At 38.5% G+C, this 25,042-nt stretch overlaps 2 protein-coding genes across 5 annotated transcripts; one reads left to right on the top strand and one right to left on the bottom strand.

Annotated features, from left to right (window-relative positions):
- Positions 1-3,887: 3,887 nt before the first annotated feature.
- Positions 3,888-12,354, top strand: znf410 (zinc finger protein 410). The gene is made up of 12 exons (XM_036581797.1): positions 3,888-3,999; positions 4,655-4,752; positions 4,862-4,913; positions 5,781-5,913; positions 6,177-6,347; positions 7,878-8,069; positions 8,903-9,062; positions 9,494-9,675; positions 11,299-11,388; positions 11,662-11,781; positions 12,000-12,119; positions 12,218-12,354. Exons 3-12 carry the CDS (start codon positions 4,881-4,883, stop codon positions 12,316-12,318), a joined length of 1,302 nt encoding a protein of 433 aa, XP_036437690.1. The 5' UTR covers positions 3,888-3,999; positions 4,655-4,752; positions 4,862-4,880; the 3' UTR covers positions 12,319-12,354.
- Positions 12,355-12,451: 97 nt separating this feature from the next.
- On the bottom strand, positions 12,452-23,699 carry entpd5b (ectonucleoside triphosphate diphosphohydrolase 5b). Of its 4 annotated transcripts, none has more exons than XM_036581793.1 (15): positions 23,580-23,699; positions 23,089-23,329; positions 19,799-20,067; positions 19,488-19,567; positions 18,671-18,814; positions 18,456-18,531; positions 17,901-17,936; positions 17,242-17,330; positions 17,045-17,124; positions 15,967-16,046; positions 15,749-15,850; positions 15,493-15,636; positions 15,049-15,105; positions 14,224-14,339; positions 12,452-14,001 (listed from the first exon to the last, which is right to left on the bottom strand). In XM_036581793.1, the coding sequence occupies exons 2-15, from the start codon at positions 23,094-23,096 to the stop codon at positions 13,918-13,920; spliced, it is 1,365 nt and encodes a 454-aa protein (XP_036437686.1). In that variant the 5' UTR covers positions 23,097-23,329; positions 23,580-23,699; the 3' UTR covers positions 12,452-13,917. The 4 variants fall into 4 exon arrangements, with proteins under 4 accessions (XP_036437686.1, XP_036437688.1, XP_036437689.1 ...); XM_036581795.1 differs by having other exon boundaries at positions 15,985-16,046; XM_036581796.1 differs by having other exon boundaries at positions 23,099-23,329.
- Positions 23,700-25,042: the final 1,343 nt, after the last annotated feature.

The raw sequence follows: 25,042 nt of genomic DNA, 5'->3' as shown, positions 1-25,042 counted from the left end.
TTAAATGCACTTGGAGGAATCGTGGAGCAAGGAGGGAGGAGACCTCCAGAGCAAGGATAGTGCATTCTACCTGGAAGTCTTTTTGTTGCCATGACTTAGTCCTGTGGTACTAAATCTATACCGCCACCCTTTGTCATCACTCCATATTTACTACAGTTTGTGGAATCATATTACAAAAGGATGCTTATAGTCAATAACTTGTAGAATTCCAATAAAACATGCAAATGTGAAAAGTCAGTTCATAATACAGTAAAATTTAGTTACACGTGCACATGCAAAGATGTTTTCAGTGATGTTAATTAAATCTACACCATACATGCTTTCAAGACTTCTCTGGTGGAAGTGTGTGTATCCAAAACCACATACTAATGTTCTACACGTAGACTAATAGACTAGTGGATGGATTTTTATTGCGCTTATTATTATTATTGTGCTTAGGGCCTCTTTTCCAAGCAAATGATGTTGATGATTGCGAGCGATTTGAAAGGGTATTAAAAGAGAACTTAGTCAAAACTCGGTGAAGGACGTGTCCTCCGATGATGTAAATGAATTATCTACTACTGTCATCATATCTTCATCAGAATAATGTTAATTTTGCATTTAAGACTGAAAAATCAAGCTGGACCTTCTTTTTAAGCTTGTGTGTGTATGTGCATGACATTAATTCATAAAGATGTATGACTTGGTTTAGAACCTCCCACAAAATCCACCCGACACCTCTGGCTTTTAAGTTATTATTTCAGGCTTGACAGGTTGACTTGCAGCAGCACATGCACATTATATTTTAGTGTGTTTTTTTCCCTGACCCAGTAATGCTACTTTCAGGTTTTTTTTACAAAAAAAAATACATAAATTGCACGCACTGCTGCACACTGTTGAAGTGTTTTAGTTGTCAGACACGTTAAGCCCATTGACAGCTGTGCAAAAAGTCAGTGGTCCGTCTTGTATGGTATGACTGTAATTGTGTAAGGCGGCACGGTGGCGCAGTGGGTTGCGCTGTCGCCTCACACCTGGGTTCGATTCCCGGCCGGGCGACCAGGGTCGTTTCTGTGTGGAGTTTGCATGTTCTCCCCGTGTCTGCGTGGGTTTCCTCCGGGTACTCCGGTTTCCTCCCACAGTCCAAAAACATGCAGTCAGGCCAATTGGACATGCTAAAATTGCCCCTAGGTGTGAGTGTGTGAATGTATATGTCTGTCTGTCTGCCCTGCGATGGACTGGCGACCTGTCCAGGGTGTATCCTGCCTTCCGCCCAATGACAGCTGGGATAGGCTCCAGCACCCCACTGCGACCCAGAAGGATAAGCGGTTTAGATGATGTATGTATGTATGAATAGAACTTACATAATTTTAGAAAATGATAGAGTGAGCAAAGACATCGGTAAATATGTTCGAGGTTGGTTCCTCCGACTTCTTATTTTTGCATCTCTTCCTTGAATCCTCAAGAAGGAGGAGCTAAGGTACAAGGAAGGGAAACAAAGATGCACAGTTAAAGATAAGAGTTATCTATGATGCCAAGTATCCTATCAAACTTCCAGGACCTTGGGGAAAAAAACAGCCTCATAACATCATAACATCCATCACCATACTTCACTCTGAAGATTAGCTTCTTTTCTGAATGGCTTTGAATCTCCATCTTTGGTGTTTATTGCCAAAAAGTGCTGTTTCTGTATCATTTGACTGTAAAACCCAGTTCTCATCATGTCCCACTGATATTTAGTGATCACTAACTGCTCATGTTTGTGGTTGCAAAAATAACAGATGCTTCTGCCAAGCCCTCTGTGTAGTTTGTTGACATGAAGTTTCTGTCTAATTCTACTTTTGGACGTTATGCAGCCAACTAGCTAACAACTGTGATCTTCACTGGGTGTGAGGGGCTACTCACTTTTTCCAGGCAGATTCATCTCAGCTCCCGTTTTTTGAAACATCATTGCCACTTATTTCCCTATTTGCAGAGATGGGTATTACAGGTGTGAATGTGTTTTTTATAGCCATGGCCTGATTTATAAAGGTCAACACCATTTGACTTACTTTTACAGGTACTTCCTGACTTTCCTAGTCAATGGATGACTAATTATGTTTGGCCTAGAAACCTGACCTTCTATTTCTTTTCTAAGTAAAACAGGAAGTCATGGATGATCACAGTTGCTAAAAACTCAGATGTGCTTAAAATAAAATATGAATAGGAATGTGTCAGATTGTCTAAGGGTGGCAATAACAGGTGTAATTTGGGGAACCATTATCTCTCTGAAAATCAAATGTCTCAATTTTTTCATGTAAGATCAAACTGATGCATACATATATATATATCAAAGACAATGGAATGTTCTGTATTTCATGTGTCATTATTAGCTCATCAGGGTTCATCTGAGCTTTTTGTCATTTTTCAGTAGGGTCACCAAAATGACAATCATGAAAAGATGTTTCCTTAAATAGAGATCTGTGCAATTCTGTTGATTTTGTTTTTTGTTGTACATTGTCATAGAGGACAAAGGTGAATAAACATCTCTCTTTAAACTACATCATATTTCAAGCTAGCATTCCTGCACAGTGACAGGGTTCATCATTCCCACCCAGTAGAAACATCACCAGGTGAACCATCACAGGACTTGTTTCTCCAAGCTTTGGAGTAAGTTCCATGTTTTTTTTTTGCTGGATTTGGCTAATTCAGAGCTCATGCGCTCCTCAGTACAGTCCATTCTACTGCCAGTGTTTCTAGGGCTAGTGTGGCTTTGGATTTTTATTTTCACCAAAGCAGGAGCCCACATGATCAGCTTTTGAAGCCTTAGGTTAACTGATTAAAGAAGAATTCAAGACGAATCAGGTGCACGTCTGCTTGTTCAGAATGAAAACCTGCCATTTGTGGATAAGATTGGACACCACTGACTTAGGACAACTGTGGTCCTGAAGGCCCACTGTCCTGCATGTTTTAGTGCTTTCCTATCTTTAATACACCCGCTTTAGCACAGTAAGGATTGTTAATGAGCTAATTAGTTGGGTCAGGTGTGTTGAAGCCAGCAAAAGTTCTGAAGTTTGGAGAGAAAGGAGCCTCCAGAACTAGGGTGGGGATATTATGCACCTGTAATGAGTGTATGTATATATATATATATATAAACCTTTCTTAATCTTTGATATGATAGATACATCAGTGCATTACCAACATATTCCAAATTATAATTTACAGATGACATAAGCCAGTCAGCATTAAAGATGTTGGTTCTATTTCAATTAAGAGTTTGTATAACTGGCCTGTCAGCTCCGTTAGATCTTCTGTAGTTGTTCTCGAGCAGGGGTGCTCAGTCCTGGTCATTGAGATGTACCACCCTGCTGAGTTCAGATCCATCACACCTGGCTCTATTATTCCAGTGTGTCCGAAGGCCTTCATTACCTGTATCATGTGTTTTTGATTAGGGTTGGAGTTAAACTGTGTGGTTTGGTAGATCTTCAGGACCAGGATTGAGTCTTCACGTTTATTGGAGTTATAGGGTTTCCTGTTTTGAGCTCACCAGTGTTTGTATTTATCTTGATGTATTTGATTGATTTATTATGAATTGAGCTCAATCTGAATTGAAAAAAGAACATTTTGGGTGCCCACAGTCATCAGACATTCCTCAGATATCAGTAAAAAAGTAAAAGCTGATAACCAGCAACCCATAGATGCCCTAGAACGTCACTTAGAAAAGCCAATGTAATTTTATTTATTGCATTATTATTATTATTATTATTATTATTATTATTATTATTATTATACACGTACCGTTTATTATTACTATTATCATAATTATTATTATACATGAACCGTTTATTATTATTATTATGATGATGATGATGATGATGTTTACTGGGCTACATTCATGGCTCGTGTTTACTGCGCCGTAGTAAATGTGCTCACAGCGCTGCTCCTCCTCTCTTCCTCACAGTACAACCCGGAAGCACACTTGCGCTGAGCTTTTTGTTTGTGATGATATTTCTTGTCTTCTGGCTAAACGTGACGAACATGGAGGTATGATTTGAACGCATTAAACTCAATGTAAAAGATTACCGAGGATTAATCGAATAAAACAGAGTTATTTTACTGACTCGTAATAACCACATTGTACGTTTCAGTCGAGTTAGCGAGATACAGCAGCTAACAGCTAAGTGGCTAGCAGCTCTTAGCTCGATAACTACAGTGTTGGAACCATTGATGAAAGTTAAACTAATAAATTTCATGATTGGTGGTGAGAATACGGTATTTTAACACAGTTTGATAATGTTCAGTTAGATCTAGTGAGCTTGTTATGTCAATAGGTCGCTGAAGGAAAGCTGGCAACTCTTTTAGCTGCATGTTCCGCCTTTTTAACTAGCTAAATGTCAAAGGCCGGAGGAGGAGGAGGAGGACACACCAAACATTTTAGTAAGAGCAGTAAGAGCGAAATTTGGCTGTGCATGCAGACTGTCCGCTCACTTATTACTTTTGGAAAATATGATTTTGGATGTTCACATCTAACTGTAACCCGACTAACAGATTCAGCTTCATAGTGTATCTCCTCCCAAACATGCAAGATTGTTTGTTTTTTGTAGCCATTAAGCTAGCTAACATAGGTTAGTTAGCTAGCTAGTTACATAACGCTATGTGTTACTGATTTTTACCAGTTATAACTTTTCCTTTCGATTAGGCTTCTGGACAACCAACCGAAAACCTCTGACAGTAGTAATGTGATGGACAGAGTCTGCTATTTCTGACCCAGTCTTCCCATGTGTCCACGTCAGCGGGGTCAGTTTGGTCCATGTGCCTGTCAGAAGTATTTTGCACTGTCCCGTTGTTGTTTTTGCCTGCCCTGTTGCATATTACACATTTTCATTTGCTCTCTTGCTCACTTTAGATCATATAAGACGGAATCCATGCTTTCTGATGAGCTTGACTCCAAACCCGAGGTACTGGTTCCATTGCACAGCACACATTTGCAAACTTGGTTAAAAGGAAATTCCACCAAAATTTCTGCTTAATTACATTCATAAGATGTAAACAAAGTCATTCAGAGTGGTATGATTTGAAGTGGTTCATTCTAGAGAAACGTACCAAATCAGATAGTTCACAGCAATGGTGATAGGAACCAGACGTCTGAAGGAGTAAATAGATTTAAACAGGGGTGCTCAATCCTGGTCCTGCAGAATCTAGCTGCACCTCTGATCTAACACACCTGATCCTGGTAATGAAGGCTGTCAGGGACATCTGAACATTCGAGCCAATTGTGTTGGATCTGAACTCTCCAGGGTGTCACATCGTCAGGACCAGGTTTGGGCACCCCTGCTTTAAAAGCTTCATTGCATAATTTTTACATAGAATGACTATGAACAAACTGTCTGATGTCCAGACATTGTTTTACAGTACTTCTGAAAGAAGGTTTTTAAAAAAATGCGTTCATGGTGTAGATGTACACACAGGGTATCATTAGGCAAAGTAGTATCTGAAGAAAACAGTTTTATAGTTTCAACACTGTTTTACCGTTTTCAACATTACATATAAAATCTGAAGATATGTAGCTTCACTGGTTGCTTTGGATACTAAAAAATATGACTATACATGGAAGACATTGTGAACCCTGGTTCCCATCACTATGAAAAATCTGAGTCTGTAAGTTTCTCTGCAATTAACAATTTCACATCAAAACACAATTAATTTGAATATATATTGGCAATTAAATTGTGTAGAAATTTTGAAGAAAAATGGTGGATTTTCCTTTTAAGTGTTGTAACTAAGATTTTTTGAGTTAATTTTATATGTATTATGCCTTTGCAAAGCTGCTGGTTGAGTTTGTGCAGAACGCCTCCATACCCTTGGGCCAGGGCCTGGAGGAGTCGGACTCCAAAACACCGTGTCTACCTCTCCTTGCCTCTTCTGAAAACTCCATTTGCAGCCAGCTAGACCTTCCAGGTAAAAGATTGTTGATATTTTGTTCATAATAAACAAACACTCTTAGCATCTCGGGGGTATTTCACAAAGCAGAATTCCTTTGTAAGCTGGATAACTGAAGCCAAAAGTTGAGTTTTCCTGTTGGACTGGCTTGTTTTCTTTGGCCTAATTCATCAGGCTAACTGAAAAATCCTGCTTTGTGAAACAACCCCTTCATGTCTTGATGACAAGTTGCTCTTAAACATGTTCTTATACAACTGTGTTTTTTGAATATCTATCTCAAGAGAGTACTCTTAGCCATGCAGCTTCCCCATCACTGTCAGAGTTTGGGCCAGAGCGAAGCCCCCTGGTAGTGCAACTCCAGTCTCACTCTCCAACACCAACCCCACCAACAATACTTCAGGACCTCCAGCAACCAGACAGCACCTCTTATGTCCTACTTAACCTTGCTAAAGGTATTAAATCTGCTTTGCTTTGTATATGATCAAACCAGCATTCACTGCAAAGAACCATCTGAAGAATGGTGGAGTTTGTGCTCATTCTGTAGAGAATTAAAGTTCATTTTCTTCACTTGAATGTTCCTAAAAAGCCTTTAATTCTTGAGTTAGTCCTCTCAGAAACAATGAGGACCAGACGTACTGAGCCTTCCGTGGCATGTTTTAGATGCACAGTCACCCCGAAAAGCAAGTGTTTTATGTACAAAACGGGTGTATGGGTGTAAATGTGCAGATCATGCTCAGTGGGAAGAATTATGTTTTAAGGGGGGCAGCACCTAAAATGGTTGGAGATATTAGAAATGTAATTGTACAAATTTTGCTCTGTATAATAATATCAATAAACGTATAATAAACTTTATTTATAGAACAACTTCCATACAAGTAGCACCTTTTAAAATGCTGTACAATCAAGTGATGCAATAATAATACTAATAATCATAAAAATAAAAGAGGCTATTTTCTGTATTTTACATGAGCTAAGTGCAGAAGACCAGTAGTTGCAGATCTGTCTGTTTTTGTCTTTGTCAGTGTCCTGTTTCATTTTGTAGAGGTTGTTGGGGCTTCATTACTTTATTGAGCAGCCCAGTAAACAGAGCAGTAGTCAGTTCTGTTTATAACAGTCATGGACAAGCTTTGCATCACCTTGGGATAGAAAAGGCCTGATATTAGAACAGAACGTAACTTTGGTAACCTTATTTAAATAAGGATCTAAGAACCTAAAGTTACATCCAAATTGATCTATAGAAAATGTTCAGACAGCCACTGAGATATGACACACTCCTGAAAAGCCTGTCAACAGAGTCTTGATTTTCAGAGGAAATGCGTCTCATCATAGAAAATCAGTCTCTTTTTCTGTTGACATTACCTAAATCTGTAATTTGTGATGAAAGAACTCTAAAACTCTACATGAAATGTTTTGATGAATGATTTCCCAGTGGAACCAGAAACTGTATTTGTCAAAGGCAATTTAAGTTGTTGGATCAGAATCTTGTTTGGGATTTCTGAAATAAGTTAACCTGGCAGTACTCGGTTTTGTGCTTAAGATTTTCCACCTTTTAAAACGAGTTGTAAATTAGTGTTATGGCTACTGGGAGACCTCCTTGTACCTTTTATAACCAGGGCATGGGCCAAAGATGAGTGCACTGCTGTTCTGCTCTTGAGTTTCAGTCCTAGAGCACAAAAAGCAAAGACGTTCTAAATGCTGGCTAATTTCCTGTCAAGTTGGACATGTTCCCCTGATAGGAACAGAAGAATGGTGATTAGATAGTTCCTTTTTTTTACTGTATACTAGATTCAACAAATTCATGCCAGTTGTACTTTAATCTCTGTCAGTGTCATTGCATGTCTTTTTAGGTGCATCAATGAGAATTTAGCCAAAATATCAGGTTGGATTAGTGTCTTGTTATTTAGGATAGCACTGTTTGGAATTTGTTGGCAGAGATTAATGATTATGTGTGTAGCTGTGTTGCTGTCTTTCTCTTTCTGAAGGGCTGGCAGCCTCAGCAGAGCCACTGGTGTTTGTGCAGGATGATGTGGATGAAGCGGAGGAGGAGATATCAGCGGGAGAGTGTGCTGACGGAAGTGCCCCATGGTACCTGCGGGTACAGGAGCTGGCCCATGACAGCCTGATCGCTGCCACTCGAGCCCAGCTGGCAAAAGAAGCCAGGGCTAGCAGCAACAGTAATGTCCACTAACTCATCATAACTTCAGAGAATCACTATGTTGTACAGTGATCTAGTTCAGTAGTATAAAATTTTTAGGGATAGGATAACAGTAGGATTACAGTACTTTATATTATTAAACGATTCAAATAACAGATTATTAGGGATATCCTGAACAAGTTTGATCCCCATATGAGTCAAGTAATATTGAGTATCTGCTGATACAGAATCCTGTCCAATATTGGTATTTTCATTAATAATTGAGCTGCACAATGCACATTTTCTGTGTGCATTAGTAAAAAAAAAAAATAATGCAGGTATTTAGGTATGAAGTGCCAGACTGCCAGTCACATTAAAAGCTACAGCAAATTACATTTTTAGTAGCTTATTAGACACACTTTTAGTTTGACTTTTAAGTTTGGCTGCTGCTTACTTCAAACTATAAAATCATCTAAGTTGTGGTATGTGCATGTGCAATCTGAACTGTCTTTAAAACCATGCACACAATAGACTTTTTCTCAGCTTTGCATTTACATTACTTCATAGTGCAGTACTTGGGCTAATTTATTCATGTTTTGATGAATGGTGTTCTAAATGCTGCCTTTGCTGATAATATGGCTGTTGAGCTGTTTCCACTTTTTTTTTTTTAGCACTTTCCACATTTAAATTGCCATAAATAGAGAGGGATAAATTAGCATTAATGGGTCATAATTGGATCAGTTTAATAATGCTGTTATTGATCCATTGAAATATGCCTCTTACAGATCAGAAAGGGACATCCCCACACATTCTGGTACATTTGAAGGGGATTTCAAGGGAATGCATCTTGATCTACTGCACTTTCGTTGCCAGGTGACCATATTCATAACTACCAGTCAGAGGGGCCAAAGAAGGAGGCACCGCCACGGAACAGCCGTACATCTGCAGAGAAGATCCTCAGGTGTTCTTATGAGAACTGCCATAGAACTTTTACCTGGCCTGCACATCTGAAATATCACCTAAAAACACACAGGTAGATAAAGGAAAATGTTTATTGTGTTTGTCTTGTTTAAGCTAACAGTTAATCACACTATATGTTATGGTTACCCTGTATGTTGAATCAGCTGCAGTAAGCCTTCCACAGACATCCAAGAATAATTATCAATGATGAATTATACTCAATTTACAAATTTAATTAAAAATGGGCACTTTTTACACATTATATCAGCACATTTAAAATGATTGTGTGAGCACTGCTTGGTTCTATTGTAAATGAGGGTCACTCTGATTGACATGAAGAACTTTTAAGAGCATTTTTGTGGTTTCTTCGTTCAGAAACTAGAGGGGTCTTAGGGGGTCTGATATGCCCAGTGCATTTAATGAGAAAAAGAAAAATGACTAAAAGTCATGAGCTTGACCTGATGACCTACTGCATGTAAACTGATGTGTATGGATCTGTTTCAGGAATGACCGCACATTTCGCTGTGGAGCTGAGGGCTGTGGGAAGAGCTTTTATGTACTTCAGAGACTGCAGGTGCACATGAGGACACACAATGGCGAGAAACCTTTCATCTGTAATGAAAAGAATTGTGGCAAGAAGTTTACCACTGCTGGTAATCTGAAGAACCACAAACGCACACATACTGGTAGGCATCATTCCAACACCCAGATGCTGACAACTCTGCTTTGTGTGTCATCTGTCAGCATAGATGAAGTCAAAAATACAGCTGTTAGCCAAGTGTTCAGCCCTTAACTATGATAAAGTTACAGAGTGAGTACTGCTTTTTTAAAAGTAAAAATTAATTTAAGTTTTATGCAATAATTAATTCAAAACGTGATGCTCTAACTATTAAAGGAAAAATGAGGCACAGTAAACTGGCAAAATTCCTCTGCAGGATCTACATAACTCTTAAATAAAGTTCTGTACTTCATAAAATGTTTCATTATGATCAGTTTTAAATTACAGCAATTAAAGTGAGGGAATTGTTGATAAATTCCGGATCCTGAGCATAAGAACCAATGAGAAATCAAACACAACACATCCAGTACGCATAGATTAGCTTTCACTGAATGCCACAGACTGTTTTCCAGTTGATTTACTGTTTGCTAATGAAAAAGTTCTTAAAACCTCTGTCTTGTCCAAGTTGCTATTCAGTGGCATCATGTCAACATGGTGGCATGCATAGAACAAGAAGTTTGATCTGTTTTTTCGTTTTCTGTTTCTGTTTGTGTATCGGATGCTTTTAGGTTATGATATTGTTAAAGAAGGGGTTACTTGTTGGGATGCACCAACAGGGGAAGTGTGGGCCAGTGTTAATTTTTAATGTTTTTCATGTACATACATGCCATAAACGTTTATATAATGTAGAATTTGGATTTGTATTACAGGGAAATATAGTACTTATTACTGTACAGTTATAAATGAAATAAAAGGCAGACATTTTAGTGCAGTAGCTCAGTGTACAGTATTTAGAGTACAGTATTTATCAAAATGCACATTTTCAAGTCCGTGTTTGCCATAGTAAATTGCCATAGCCTACATTCACTTTTTGAAAAAAATGAAGCACTAAATAAACAACTCTAATTCAAATATCAACCTTTTTTAAAAATATTTTAATACATGCATAGTGATGAAACAAATGATAGAGTACTCTGTCCCTTTTTCCTGATCTCAGACAGCTGTAGATACATTTGGGTAGCAAGTAGGAGATTTTGATTTGGAGAATTTGAGGTCCCATTTGTCATGAATGCAGCATAATGTTGATAGTTATAAAATTGTTGCTTTCAACTGGGGGACAAAGTTATATTGTTATTATATTATATATTATTGTGTGGTCTGCTGCTTCTTGGCTGAGGTGCCGTTGTTCCTAGAGGCTTCCATTTCACAATAATAGCACTTGCAGTTGCCTGCAGAAGATCTAGCAGGGCAGAAACTTCACAAACTGACTTATGGCAAAGGTGGCTTCCTGTGACAGTTTAAAGTCATTGATCTCTTTAGTATGACTGATTCTACTGCCATTGCTTGTCTGTGGAGATTGTGTGGCTATGTGCTTGATTATGTACATGTAAGCAATGAATGTGGCAGAAATACTTGAACTCCATAATACCATAAATAGGAGGGGTGTCCACATACTACTTGGCCATATCTACACTCCTTTTTCCTTGTAGTGAGGTCCGTTTACCATATAGGTGCACATAATAGTTCTACCATAACAGAATGTAGTCCATCGGTTTCTGTGCATAATTTGTCAGCCTCCTTTTTGTTCTAGGTGAGAAGCCTTTCCTTTGTGAAGTCGACAACTGTGGACGTTCCTTTGCAGAGTACTCCAGCCTCCGCAAACACATGCTGGTACACTCTGGTGAGCAAGAAAAATAATTAATCTAAACATAAGGAATTATATTTGCAATAAGCCTTTCAACCTTTAATATTCTAGAACCTTTACTGTCAAAAATAAACATCGTTTCAAATGGTGATACCTGTTTTTGTGTATGTATTGCGTTCAGAACCACCTGCCACTGAACAGCATTATATATTTTAATGAATTAGAGAACAGAAAGCTCAGTGTTACATCAGGTCTTACAAGCTGTGATTAGCTCTCAACTTGATTAATGCAGTTGCTTTGCATTACCAGGTGAAAAGCCCCATCAGTGCTCCATATGCGGGAAGACTTTCTCTCAGAGTGGCAGCAGAAACGTCCACATGAGGAAACGTCATGGAGAGGATGCTCTAAGTTCTGAAAGCAGAGAAACAGGTAATAAGATATCACTTTGTGCCAAGCAATATGATTACTATTGAGTCTCTAATACTATTCACTGCAATTACACCAGGCTGTTACAAGCTATTGTGAAACTCTACACATAGATAAATCACTTGAGTGCAAAAGTATCGCACAGAAGAGGAAATAGGGAAGAAATCTTAGGTTCAAGGACTTCTCACTTCATCAGATGTGGCACTGTTTTTGATTGGCAGGAGAGGCTCTGACTCACAGCAGTTTGCTGGAGGCTGATGGTGCTACCAGTGAGTCCATGGTAACTATGACGACAGTTGTGGAACCAGTTAATCTTCACCATGCTATGCTGAGGGCACAAGGTACATGCTGTCCTGCTGAACAGATTGCCTTCAGACAGTCTAATAATATGAATTGACCTGTTACCTGTGTTTTTTTTGTTCCCTTCTTTGTGCTCCAGGTCCTGCTGACCCAGTCGTGGTACTCTCTTCACCTCATGACCTAGTTACCATGACAACTGGAGGTCATAGTTATGGGGAGGATGTGGTGGCATTGCTATAGTAGTATTTGTAAATAAAGTAATTATTAAGAATTGAATTCATGTTCTTAATCTCGTCATGCTATGGTCCGTTTTATGGCCAAAGAAAAGGCTGTCATATTCTTTGTCAAAACAATTTTAATGATCTTTAAAGGCACAGACACAAATATACCTGCAAAACAAGCCACCACCATAAAGTACAGACCCACTTGAGATAAGTGAGATGCAGTTATTCTAACTGAAGGTGAACTGTTGGTAAGAGGGTACAGTAAGATATGACATTGCATTGCCTTTTCAGCATGTGCTACACAAACTATGCAATATGACTGCCGATTCAATGAGACAAGCATGAACACAGTAAACTCTGATCAAAGCTTTTCCTTAAGTAGAAGCAACAGCAACAGCACTGGATTGTGCAATTAAATAATGCAGCACATTGTTAATCTGTCTTTTCAAAAATAAGCCCAAAGAGATTTCCCTCAAAATTCCCCCAGCAGTTGTCAAATGTAGAACTAAAGTGGCTTTGTGTCTGGGACATTTGATCATTGCTGTCTGGAGAATTAAAACATCCGTTTGCATAATATTTCATCTTAAGTAAACATCTTAGTCAACCACACAACAAATATGAATTTAATTAAAAAAAAATGTCAAGGGTCCTGCAAAAACCAGCCAAAGATAAGGTACAGTTACTGGCCTTGCTGCCCTAAGAAGAGACGATGAATCACTAATTGTGATGTTTACAACATCTTAACATAAATTGTGACTGCAGACAATATGTATAAGCATAATGTTTTTTATTGAAATTTATTGAACTGTTTTTGTGATGTAACAAAAACATCTTTACATATATCCACTTATTCAGCCTACAGCAGTTTAACCCACCCATGCCGAAGTTATAAGGAATGCTGCAGCCCAGACTGCTCTTTGAAGAAAGAACAATACAGGGCAGCCCATCAGAACAGAGCCCGTTTACAAACGTCAGTTACAGTAACAACCTCTGTAATCCTTAATGTACAAAGAGATGTTGGAAAATAGTTCATAATAAAATAAAATAAAAATTCTGACTGTAAACCCACACGAAAGCAAAAATACAAGCAATATTTCTCTGAAGAGAGACACAAAGGATCAGATGGCAGTCTTGTAAGATTGAGCATGAAAATAAATGTCTTACAGCAGGACCCTCTTAAGGGGTCAAAGGCCACAAGTATCATGTGTCTGTGCTACACTAGTAGACCAATGCCATCTGTAACTGAGCCCTCCATCACATGGGTCAACTAGACTGAATTAGTTTTACTTTCTACCTTGTAGCCCCTAACTTGCAAAAACAACAATCAGACCGGCGCACATGCAGTTAGCCGTCTCTACAACGAGCGGTGCTGTCAGTCATTCCACTGAATGGGCTTTAAATTTCTCCATAGGTTCATTTCAGAACACCTGAATGCACATATGTAAACTTGCTTTTCAAGAGCATCCTAAATAAATGAAACACATGGCAGTTTCTTAGACTGCAAAAGTGAAGACTGGTTCATCAGGTAAATAAAATGAAAGTGGTTCCATAAATGCAAATGATGATCCTCATCAGGAAAGGCTGACAGGATCTCGAAGAGCTGCTCTGCATTTTCTCACAGAATTTTGATGTAATTGAAGTAACTGATAGTGGCCCCCAAAGCCCAGCTGGCTTCCACATTATTCACCTTCTTGGTCAACTATGAAGGAAAAACAGCATAGTGAGAGAACATCAGTCTTCTGAGTTAGATTGAACATTAACCAATAGTGAAAATAGCCTGTTAATAAAATACTACTTCAGATCATAACAGGACTTAATAAGCATGTAACTAATAGTCAAAATGATCACAGGAGGTCAGAACTGTCCAAATCCAACAGCCCATTTTGGCTACTTTGTCATATCTCAGTCTTTTAAATCTTACCTCCAGGACTGTGTTTTCCTTGAAGCCATAACCATCCCTCAGAAGACAGGTGATGTATGTAAGATCCATACACAGGAAGGGATGCTCTGAATTAAACATGGCTACTTTGTTGCACACTATGAAACAAAGATTATTCATCATCATTACAGTTGTACGTGAACATTTTTGACATGCCCATCTATAACCTCAATCAGGACATGTAATTGGCCAAACAGTTTTAGGATGTTTTAAGGACACTGTTACTGCAATTCTCATTTGCCTAGTCTCCTTCTTTCCTTTTAACTGATCTTGTTTTTCTTATGCCCAGCAAAGAGGGTAACTGCAAGTGAAACCAGTTTGGGCATTTCATTTGTTGCCTGTACAGCCACTAAATTTCTTCATTCACAGCACTGCTAAGCAATAACTGTAAACAATAACTTTAAAAAGTTTGTTGATGTCAGTTATCTAATATTTTATGAACAGCAACAAAACTTTCTTCTTAAAGTTCAGTGGATAAAAAAAAACATACATAGAGGCCAAAAGCTACGTTACAACATTGATGAAATGATGGAACCAAACAAAAAACATTGACAAATGAAACTTATGCAAAACTGGGTTTCTTTTGCAGGAAATGTCATCATTACAAAGAATTTTCATCACTAAAAGTGAGTTTGATGGAAACAAGCTACTGGAAAAATGGCAGATTTCTCTTTACACATTTTCATTTTATTCCTTGCAATTTTGTGTAGCAAGTCAATGGAAATGTAGCTATTGACTCCTAACGGCTGTAAGAGCCCATTAGCAACCACATCAAAATAAATGCAAAAGGATAGCTTAGTCACGCACCCTCTTTAGCTCTTTTCTTGAAGTCACGAGTCCGCACTGCTCCTCCTTGGTTTTCATCTGTAATAGGTGGGAGAAACACATTTCAACAGTTCTATCAGTTTCAGCTCAAATACACAGTAGAAGAAAATTAAAATATATGAATGAATTTATTAATTAACTTTACAACTAAGACATTAATTATTAAACTTTGTAATGACATTGCCGCATTTAAAAAAACACTGTTTTAGCTGTTCAGCAGCAGCATCAGGGCCAAAAAGCTCAACACAATCAAAACCTGCTTAATCAACATGACAAAGCACTGCTGTAAAATAACACTGCTTTGGTTTTACTTATTTCTAACTAGTATGACCGCTTAGGTTCAAGCAATCTCTTTATTGCAATTAATTTTTTAAGTCTTTTTGTGACGGCGTATAGCTTATCATAATATATAGCTAACTCTCTTACCAATGAGGCCTGCCTCAACAGCATGATCAAAGTAGTATGAGAAGGCATAGAAAACTGATCTATCTTTCAGCTCATGCGGCCGCTGTATGATCCCTTTCACCACCTTCAGCATTTCCTGGTAACAGGCCTTGTATCCAGTGTAACCTTCAAAAGGAGGAGAAGCATCAGAACAATGTTGGAAAGCAGCAGATCATATTTGTAATTTAAACGCAGTTAAAGATTTAGATAATCTTGTTTTCTCAAGAATCTGTCTTACCTTCTGGGTTTCCCCCAACTCTGTATGTCACCCCTCCAAAGCTAAATTCTCCTATGTAGTTCTTAGGCAGGCAGGCGGTTTTATAAACTTTCCATTCCTGACCTGAAACAGAACATCAGCAGCACATACTTTTGCCTGATGATCAAAGCTGAGTGCCTCACCTACTCTATTAGTCTGCAAACAAATACCCTCATTTAACAATAGCCAACCACACAAACCTGCAACATTTGCTGTACCTTCTGAGCCCAGAGCACCAATAGCAGCAATTCGAGCTTCTTTGATTCCATTCTTCGGGTAACTGGAAATGAAAAGACAAAATGCAAAGTGACACAGTCATTACTGCTTATTTTTCCCCATATGTACACACAGAAATGTAATGGAATTTTCTGCCGTTCTTATGTTTTACAAATCTTCAGCTGCGCAACTGTGTGGGTACTTCGTTGTCGTGTTTTGTGCTTCATAAAAGCTCCACACATTTTCAGTGGAAAATGGCTTGGCATTATTATGTTGAAATAAGAACGGACATCCCTGAAAAAGATGATGTCTAGATGGCAGAATGTTTATCCAAAATGTTAGTAGTGCCTTCACAGACGTTGGTTGTGTTTCTGTACCTTGTTGACATATGACTTCCGCTGTGCAAAGTAGCCTTGCATTTGTGGATGCAGTGACTAACAGTGATTACTGACAATGGTTTGTCAAAGTATTACAGAGCTCATGAGGTGATATCCATCAAAGAAGCATGCTATTTTCAATGCAGTGCCATCTGACAGATTGAAGCTCACTGGCAATTAGTTGTGGTTTTCGGCCTTGCCCTTTACGCACAGAGATTACCTGAATCTTTTGATGCTATGTGTAGAGGGTGAAATAGCTAAAATCATTGCAATCAAGAAACGCTGCTCTCTGGATTATTTGCTGACGCATTTTTGGTAAAGTGGTGAGCCTCGACCCATCCTTGCTCACAAAGAACTAGACCTTTTCTGGATGCTGTTTTTATACCCAAGCATGACTGAATCACCTGTTTTTTTTTCTTTTTTAAACATTACAATTAACAATGTTCCTAGTCTTAAACCCAACCTTTTTGGAACATGTTGCAGGCCTGAGTTTTAGAATGATCATATGTTTGCAAAAACAATTAAGTTGATACAGTAAAACATTAAATGCTTTGTCTTTGCACTGCTAGCATTTAAATACAGGCCAAAGTGGATTTATGAATCACTGCTTTCTGTTTTGATTTGTATTTCATATACTGTCCCAACTTTTTTGGAACCGAGTTTTCTAAGACATTTTAGCAAATACCTGTGAGTATACAGCACATGGGTTGTGCTAAATATACTGAATCTTGCTTTGTAATCAGCAGGGACATTTTCAATTGTTTTCTGTAAGGAAAAACAAGAGTATTTTTAAAAACTACTGTACTGGACAAAGTGATGACAAATCACTGTATTAAAAAAAAAACAAAAAAAAAACACATAAGACAAATAAAACATACTCACTTCTGACTTGGGAAGAAAGGTGATTTGAGTTGAGCCTCCACCCAAGTCTAAAATACCCACAGTCCTTTTCATGTTGGGGCCAAGATGACCTAAAATCCATTTTTCAAAAAAAGTTATTAATTTGACACCTAACTTTTCTTAATGTTAAAAATATATTGATGATCCTAATGATATGTGAACTTCGTTGCTAAGACTTGGGAGTACACTGGACAACAACGAAAACAAACAAATAGATCCTCGACAAAATCCTCACTTCTCACTTCAAGTCCAGATAACTACACAGAAGCCATCTTATTCTAGACATATTCTGAGAAGAACCAGTTAATTGGAAATAACCATTATGCTTGGAAGACTCAAAAAGTAAATGAGAAAAAGGACAACCAGCTACAAGATGGATGGATACAATCAGAGGAATCATGAACAAGCCATTCAGAAGCCTAACCACCCAAACAGAACACAGGACATTATGGAAAAACACTGTCCATATAATCGCTAGTACATGGAATCGAGTTGATGGCACTTAAAAGATATGACTTAGTGACTCAAAAGCATTGTCAAATTTTTTAAGCTTTTATGTTCTGGCCATATGTGCTGGTAAATGAACTCCTCTCTTTGACAATTACATTCCACTGGAGCGAAAAAAGAAGCACTTCAGTTACCTGTCAGAAAGTTTATAGTCAGCCAGGCAAAGATCCCTACAAAGAAATGGGAAAAAAGTATTTGATTTTAATTTATGGTTTCATTCCTCTGACGCCTGTTTTAATTAGCTGATTTTCTCTAAAGGTTTAACATTGATGTGTTTATGCATGTCTGAGGGCATTTTCTTCAGCTCTCCACACAAGCCACAGATTATCCCTCCAGACAAATAATAATAGCTTTTTGCATCCTGACAGGAGCCCGATGACATTCATTAATCTTGTCAAAATGCTGTCTCAACGAAACTCCACCACAATTTAGTTAATCCACACTTATTACATCTAAGGTGTTTAAATGACATCACTGCTTAGGCTTAAGTTCCTCGTATGGGCAGAGTCATTTTTTTAAAAACAGTCTACATGTGAAAGCAGAAACCCATACCAGTATTTAGTTTGTTTTTGTGCGTTACCTAGATGCTATCACTGTAATTTTGTTTAGCTGACCTTGCTCATGTTTGGTTTGCTGAAAGTGCTCATTTAATCAGTCATCTTCAGCACATATTTAAAGAGTAAGCATACCTTCATTTGTTCCATTCATCATGCTTACACTATCAGCAGGCACATAGAATGGAGAATCATCCAACACATCTCGAACCTGATGGAGAGAGCACACATAAAGCAAGCTTTAATAAAATTAAAAAAAAAAACCCTGACCAGCTCCTCAATGCTGAGTTAACTTCTAGACATCGCAGTGCACTCTCACCAAATGCATGATTCCATTATAGGTTTCTCACCTCTTCTAGAAGTGCATGAGCTTTTGCTGGTGGCAGATTTCTCAGTCCCGCTGTAGCCCTGAGCACCACTGGGGTTCTTTTCCATTCTACACGAGGCACTGTGTTTTTGGCAACAACTAGCAACTGTTTCAATGAGTGTCCAGCCTTCAATCACAAAAGCACATTTACACTTTATTGGTTACTTTTCACTTTTTTCTACCTAACACAAACCTATTTATGTGCCCTGGTAACATAAAAAGTGGGTGTGCTCACGTCTATTCAAAAAAAGGGCAAACAAACAAAAGATTCTGGTCTTTTAAAAGGGTGCCACGGAGCGACTAAAGCTAGAGATGCACTGCTCATGAATTGTTATGTCCGATTCAAATTTCTTTAAAGCAAAATTTGATGATTTTTATTGGACAATTTTTTTCCCTTCAATACCTGAACCTTGCTCTGTTTGGGCTAAGAGAACAGATTGCTGCTGTCGCAACAAAACCTCTCCATTTTTGTTTTTCAGTTTTTAACCTAATTAGAATATACCTGTTGCCCTTTACATTGCGTGCAAATCTCTTTTCCTGAAGTTATCATTTTGGACATATGAGGATTTGTTCTGACAACAGTACTTTCTATTAACCAAAGTCACAACACAAGTATTATTTGCTCTTTAATGGGCCAAACTGGCATTTCAAATTCTCAAAGTGAAAATCAGTTGTATAAATATCAGTTATATAAAGATAGCATCAGGTTGAGAATTGTTTAAGTGGCTGTATGCAACACAAACTTCAAAAATATGTGAAAGATTTATGTGATTGGTTTGCATTAAATGTCATGAACTCACATTTTCAGGGTTGTTAACATAGGCAGATAAACCAGGCTTTGTCGAACGGAACATTTCATTATCCAGAACAGGTAACCCCTCTAGAGAGCAAATACAACAACAGAAAAATAAGCTCAGCCTTTCACAAGAAATTAACAACAAGCCTATGGAAAAAGGTATAATTGATATCAATACTACCAATACCAATACATTCATATCATACTACCAAAAAATCTCAGTGAAATCATAGCATGTGAGACACCTGAACTTTTTTGGACGACAGCATTGTGAGACAAAGTAAAGAACACAGCTAAAACTGATTAAGCCCTCACCTGGGTCTTTTTGTATGAAGGTGTAGACGTGTATGCGTGTGCCTGTGCTCCCAGCATCAAACATGATCCCATAGAAAATGCGGCTGGCGTTGGCAGGACGAGTAACAGGGTGCAAGATGTTCCGAAAGTTTGCTGAAAAATCCAGGTCATTGCCCACATAACCCTGGGACTCAGCATCCCTTAGCAGAATCCACAAGAGGAGCAAATGCAGCGCAGGAGACATCCTCACTGAAGCCAAGCAGCACAATCTCTCTCTACCCTCAGGAAAGCTTGGAGAAAGCAAAGAGGGTTGTCATGCACACACAGTGCAGCATTGCTTATAAAAGAACAAGCATGAAGGCACACCCACGAAACTGTCATTAAGCAATTGGATGCAAACCTGGGCCCTTCTATAGTATTCATCACATAAGCAAATTCAATAATTGGACAGACTCATCTAATTCACACCTCTAGTCACACTGCTGCATGCTTGACTCATCTCTTTTTCACCTTAAATTGGAGGTGCAAAAAAAGTTTATGAAACATAATCACTACTAAAGTAATTTTCCATGTGTGAAAATTATGTATCTCTCAGCAGTGGTGTTATTTTCTCTGCTGCCTTTTTTGGTCATGCTCACCAAAGAAAGCTAATAATTCTGAATGAGGCTGTGCCTCATACTATAACATGAGTGCTCAACTTTCACATCTAGCTAATGATGATATTAAAAGACCCATTAAACCAACTACACATCATCCATAATCGACTTATTAACATAAATATCTTCATTTTGAGGGAGAGATATTTTTACCTTATTTAGACAGTGTGGAGATGTTTGCATTAATGTTTAGTACTGGCCAGTTATGTTTGCTGCAAAACAGTTACAAAGGATATGGCTGTGTTTTCACCCTGATGGAAACTTTACCTTGTAAGAACAGAAGTTATGCAAAAGAGTTTCCAAATGCCCAAAGACAGGTGGCTTATCAGTGATCAGTCACAGATAGCATACAGGTGGTTTAAACACAACACACAACTGACCTCCAATGAATATACCCAAACAGAAGGTTTGTGCACAGATAGGCAACGTTAAAGGGCGCGAGATAGTTACTGTTGGATTTGTTTTAAATCCAACAATATGCAGTTAAGCACAGTTAAATTAACCACACGTAAAATCTGAACATAAATAAGTGTCAAAGTTGAGGGAAAAGTCTTTTGCTTGACTTTATGAAATATGAATGTAGATGTGTTCACTGTGTCACACTATGTACAGCTGGAAAAAGTAAAAGATGTACTGTAGCAATTTAAATTAAGAGCTGCCAAATTCCTCCCGTTCATCAACCGAACTGAATCATATTTCAAATTGAAAACATTATAAACTGTAATTTGCAATAAGCAGTTGATGATCAAACTGAATGATTTTTGGTTCATAGACTATATCTTTAACCAACAGTTATTGGTTGAATAGATATCACACTATTGACACAACAAACATTAATTTATCATGGCATAACGGAAACATATTAAAAATTAAGTTCTTCCATTGCAGCATTCCTCAACAAGTTCCTGGCAGTCAAAATCATCACGTTGGTCAATCTGTCAATTTCAACAGCACCTTAGTAAAGCTGTCATTTTCAACATGACGTAGGTCAATCTAACTATATTATACCTCAGATTCAAAACATTATAGAATGATACTTTCCAAAAAGTAGTCTAGAAAATCAACAGATGAGTTCAGTGTCTTGAGACCACACTGTGCACACACCAAATTTAGAAAGGTCTGGGAAGAACTAGATAAGTCTGGGAATAATTTTCAATAACCACCATGGAATTAATAAGTAGAATTTATCATTTTTTCTTTCCATTTTATATGTGCGTGTGCCGGTCCTCTATCCAGAATTACAGTCCTGATTTTACTTCATTCACAGCAGTGAGTGAACGTCACGTTGGTGTGCTGCTACACAGGGAAATGCCACCAGAAACAGCATTTATTTTTTCTTAATTATGGTATAACGTTTAGTCATCATGAGGTCTTTTCATGGCCAGTCGATTTTATGGATTTTACGCACTGACATCTACACATCGTGTCTGGTGTGCATTTTTTTTTACCTAACGCTGAGAATGTGGGAAGAAGACGCAGAGGTCAAAGAAGTGAACTAGTCACAACAACAAAGTTATTATTTTATCAAAGATGTAAACATGCAACACAGCAGCACTGCATGTGCAGGTGTCTAGTGGAGCTCAAGGCTCTGCTTCAGCTCGAAGTGCTGAGCATTAAAACAGTGTTCACTGTCGCTTCACTCTAAAGGGACAGGTGGACACAAACCATGCCCGCAAAATGCCCCCCACAACATAACAGAGCCACCAGATTCCCTCACTGTGGGGGTCAAGTACTTAGGCCTGTACTGTTCTCTGGGGGTACTCCGCACCCACCGGGGAGAAAGCAGTGACCCATCTGACCATATCCCTATTTTACGCATTTCTTTACACTAGTGCTGATGGTCTCTGCATCACTGAACTCTCAAATGCGTATTTTGTCTTTGTAATTAGGGGCTCATTCATCACAACCCTGCTATAATATCCCTCTCTGTGTACTTCTATTCATCCTGACACAGTCTGGTCACGTCACTGACATTCTTAGTCACCAGAGAAAACAGCTGCTCTTCTGTCTCTTACACATCACACTAACGCACAAGCATCACAGGGGCAGAATGTGAGCGTTTAACCACAGTTTCCATCCCTGTTTACTGATGTTTTTCCCATAGATCTAATTCCAGATGGCATTTTGGTCACTGTTCCTATGGAAACTCAAGTCAGTTGATGAATCTCTGTGACTGGAACTTCTGCCATCTGTGCCCCAATAATGCCTTTCTTTCAAAGGCACTTAAATCTTCCTCTTGCCATCCACAGGTGCCTGTGCTTGTCCAGCATTTTTATACAGGTCACAGAGCATGGTAGGATGTCAAGTGCAATAACTGTATCATGCAGTATAGTTAATCAGTCCGGAGGCACTGCACTCGTTAAGTCAGGGTCTCCTCACTCGTCTGTATGTCTACATATAGTCACTGTTTGAACCACAGACTGTATTGAACACGCTGTTAATTTTACCGCCAAGTATGTAATAGCTGCGCACAAAGGTTGTACTAAAATTGTTTTTCATCACTCTTTTACACGAAATGTGGCTGCCTTCACCTCGGTTTTAGGTGAGATGCTCATGGGTTTGCTTATTAGGCAGAAAAATATCATCAGGCGATTATCGTAAATTTGCATGTAAGCAAATTACGAATACCACAAAGTGTTTTTCATGCGCTCTTACCTCCACATACCTTTCACAGTCAGCAAAACCGTGATGGGGCAGGTGTCAGCTAAAACTTCTAATTTTCTTGGTGGCTAGGCGTCTCACGTCTCCTCGTCCACATATCATCTTTGGTTTGGATGAGATGTTGCCCGTGGCTGCTACCTAGTTAGGAAGCACGACACCCAGTTATCAGCACCCAACAGACTTTCTCTTCCCTCACAAGAAGCTGCTGAAGTGTCGAGTTTTCTACGAGCCGGCGCTGATTGTGGGTGAAAGGAGACAATAATCAACGTTAGTGGTTTACAAATCATATAAATTACGTCATTATGCTGATCCAAATAATACACGTCACTATGTTGGTTAGCCAGCTAGCCGGTGCTGCTGATTAACGCATAGTAAACTAGTACGAGTTTAGTGTATGCTACTGCTAACTTATCTAGCTAAATGTTTTTATAGTTTGCCTGCCGCCGTCAACTAACATTACAATATATTACAGCTAAGATAACTACCAAACTCCGGTTTTCATCCATTCTCGCTGTCCAAACCAGTTCGGTAATAAAACAGAAGTTTTATGCCGTTGTTATCTAAGCTAGTCAGATACACAGCAGAGCAAACCGGTGAAATAACCCTATCACAACTCATTTGTAATTTGACCGACAGACTCGGCTGATTCGTGATTCGCTGATTCGTGAGCGGACCTCGTCCCGCCCACTCGCTCAGGCTGCCGACAGAAATTATTTAATGTATGTCTATGACTATCTAATAAAATGTTCTTAGCATGTAGTCATTATTGCTGTTGTTGTTTGAGTTCATATAAATCCATTAGAGTTTGATACATAGTAAGAAACATAAAGAAACAGTGACGCCCTTAAGCCCAATGGAATTCTGGGAAATGTTGTTCTTTTGTAAAGTCAACGTTAACAGCTAATTCAAACGACTATTTCAACATTCCCGGACTCCTTCCACGACTAATAAAGGATTTTAATGATTTAGTTTGTTTTATGTGAAAAGCATTGCACCACAAAAATAGGCTACAGTCTCAGGTAGCCTAGTGCTCATTAACGAAAATAGCCTGCTCCTCCATAACTGTGACTCAAGTGGCTGCAACCTAATAGGACTATAAAGTATGCTACTGCCATGTTAACTAGCTGGGGCAGAACATTAGAGTGGGAGTTTATGAGTTTTAGGTGATCAAAAAGATCATAATTTGGCCAGACTGAGTAGTTCCAGCGTTTCAGATTCTGGAGCCTTCCTGGTGGGATTTTCATATATGGTCTCTGAACTGTACAGACAATGATGTGCTGAGAAACTTTCCTTCATGCTGTACACTGCACTTTACACAAATACTTTGCACACTTTTCTTACATTTACAAATGTGTATATGTATGGTAGAAATCAGGTATGTATGTCCATGTGAGTGCACAAGTGTGAGATTTATTTCTATTGTGAGCTACTGAGTAACTATAGATCATTATTCCTTGTCTTGCACCCAATAAAGCCTTATTCTGGTTCTGAATCTGATTCTGAGTGATTTCTGATTCTGTAAACAGCGATTCTGTGGCCATGAACAGCTTGTTAATGACAGTGGGGGAACAGCCAGACTGATTCAAGCTAACAAAAAGACCATAAATTCTCAACAGCTTTCAACAGTGATGTGCAGGGAGGCACCCTGAGTGCACTGAACACTGAAATGGATGGACTGCTATAATTAAAAAACATTTTGGTTTCCTCATGTGTCAGATAACACTACAGTGGTCATGTTATCACCAAAAGTAGCGTAATACACATAACTGTGTTACGTAATAAGGATACAAGGAAACATAACTGCAATCCGTTACAGTTACTGTAAAAGAGACAGTCAGATTACAGGTACATTCTAAAAAATGGATGACTACCAGCAGGATTACATTCAAACCACATACTTGAAATTTGTTGTTTTTAATGATAAACTTGTCACATTTAAAGAGTTTTT

The sequence above is a fragment of the Colossoma macropomum genome, unplaced genomic scaffold (assembly GCF_904425465.1).
Source record: "Colossoma macropomum unplaced genomic scaffold, Colossoma_macropomum, whole genome shotgun sequence".
Taxonomy (NCBI): Eukaryota; Metazoa; Chordata; class Actinopteri; order Characiformes; family Serrasalmidae; genus Colossoma; species Colossoma macropomum.
The sequence above is the reverse complement of the archived record's forward strand: the minus strand, read 5'-3'. Positions and strand labels throughout refer to the sequence as shown.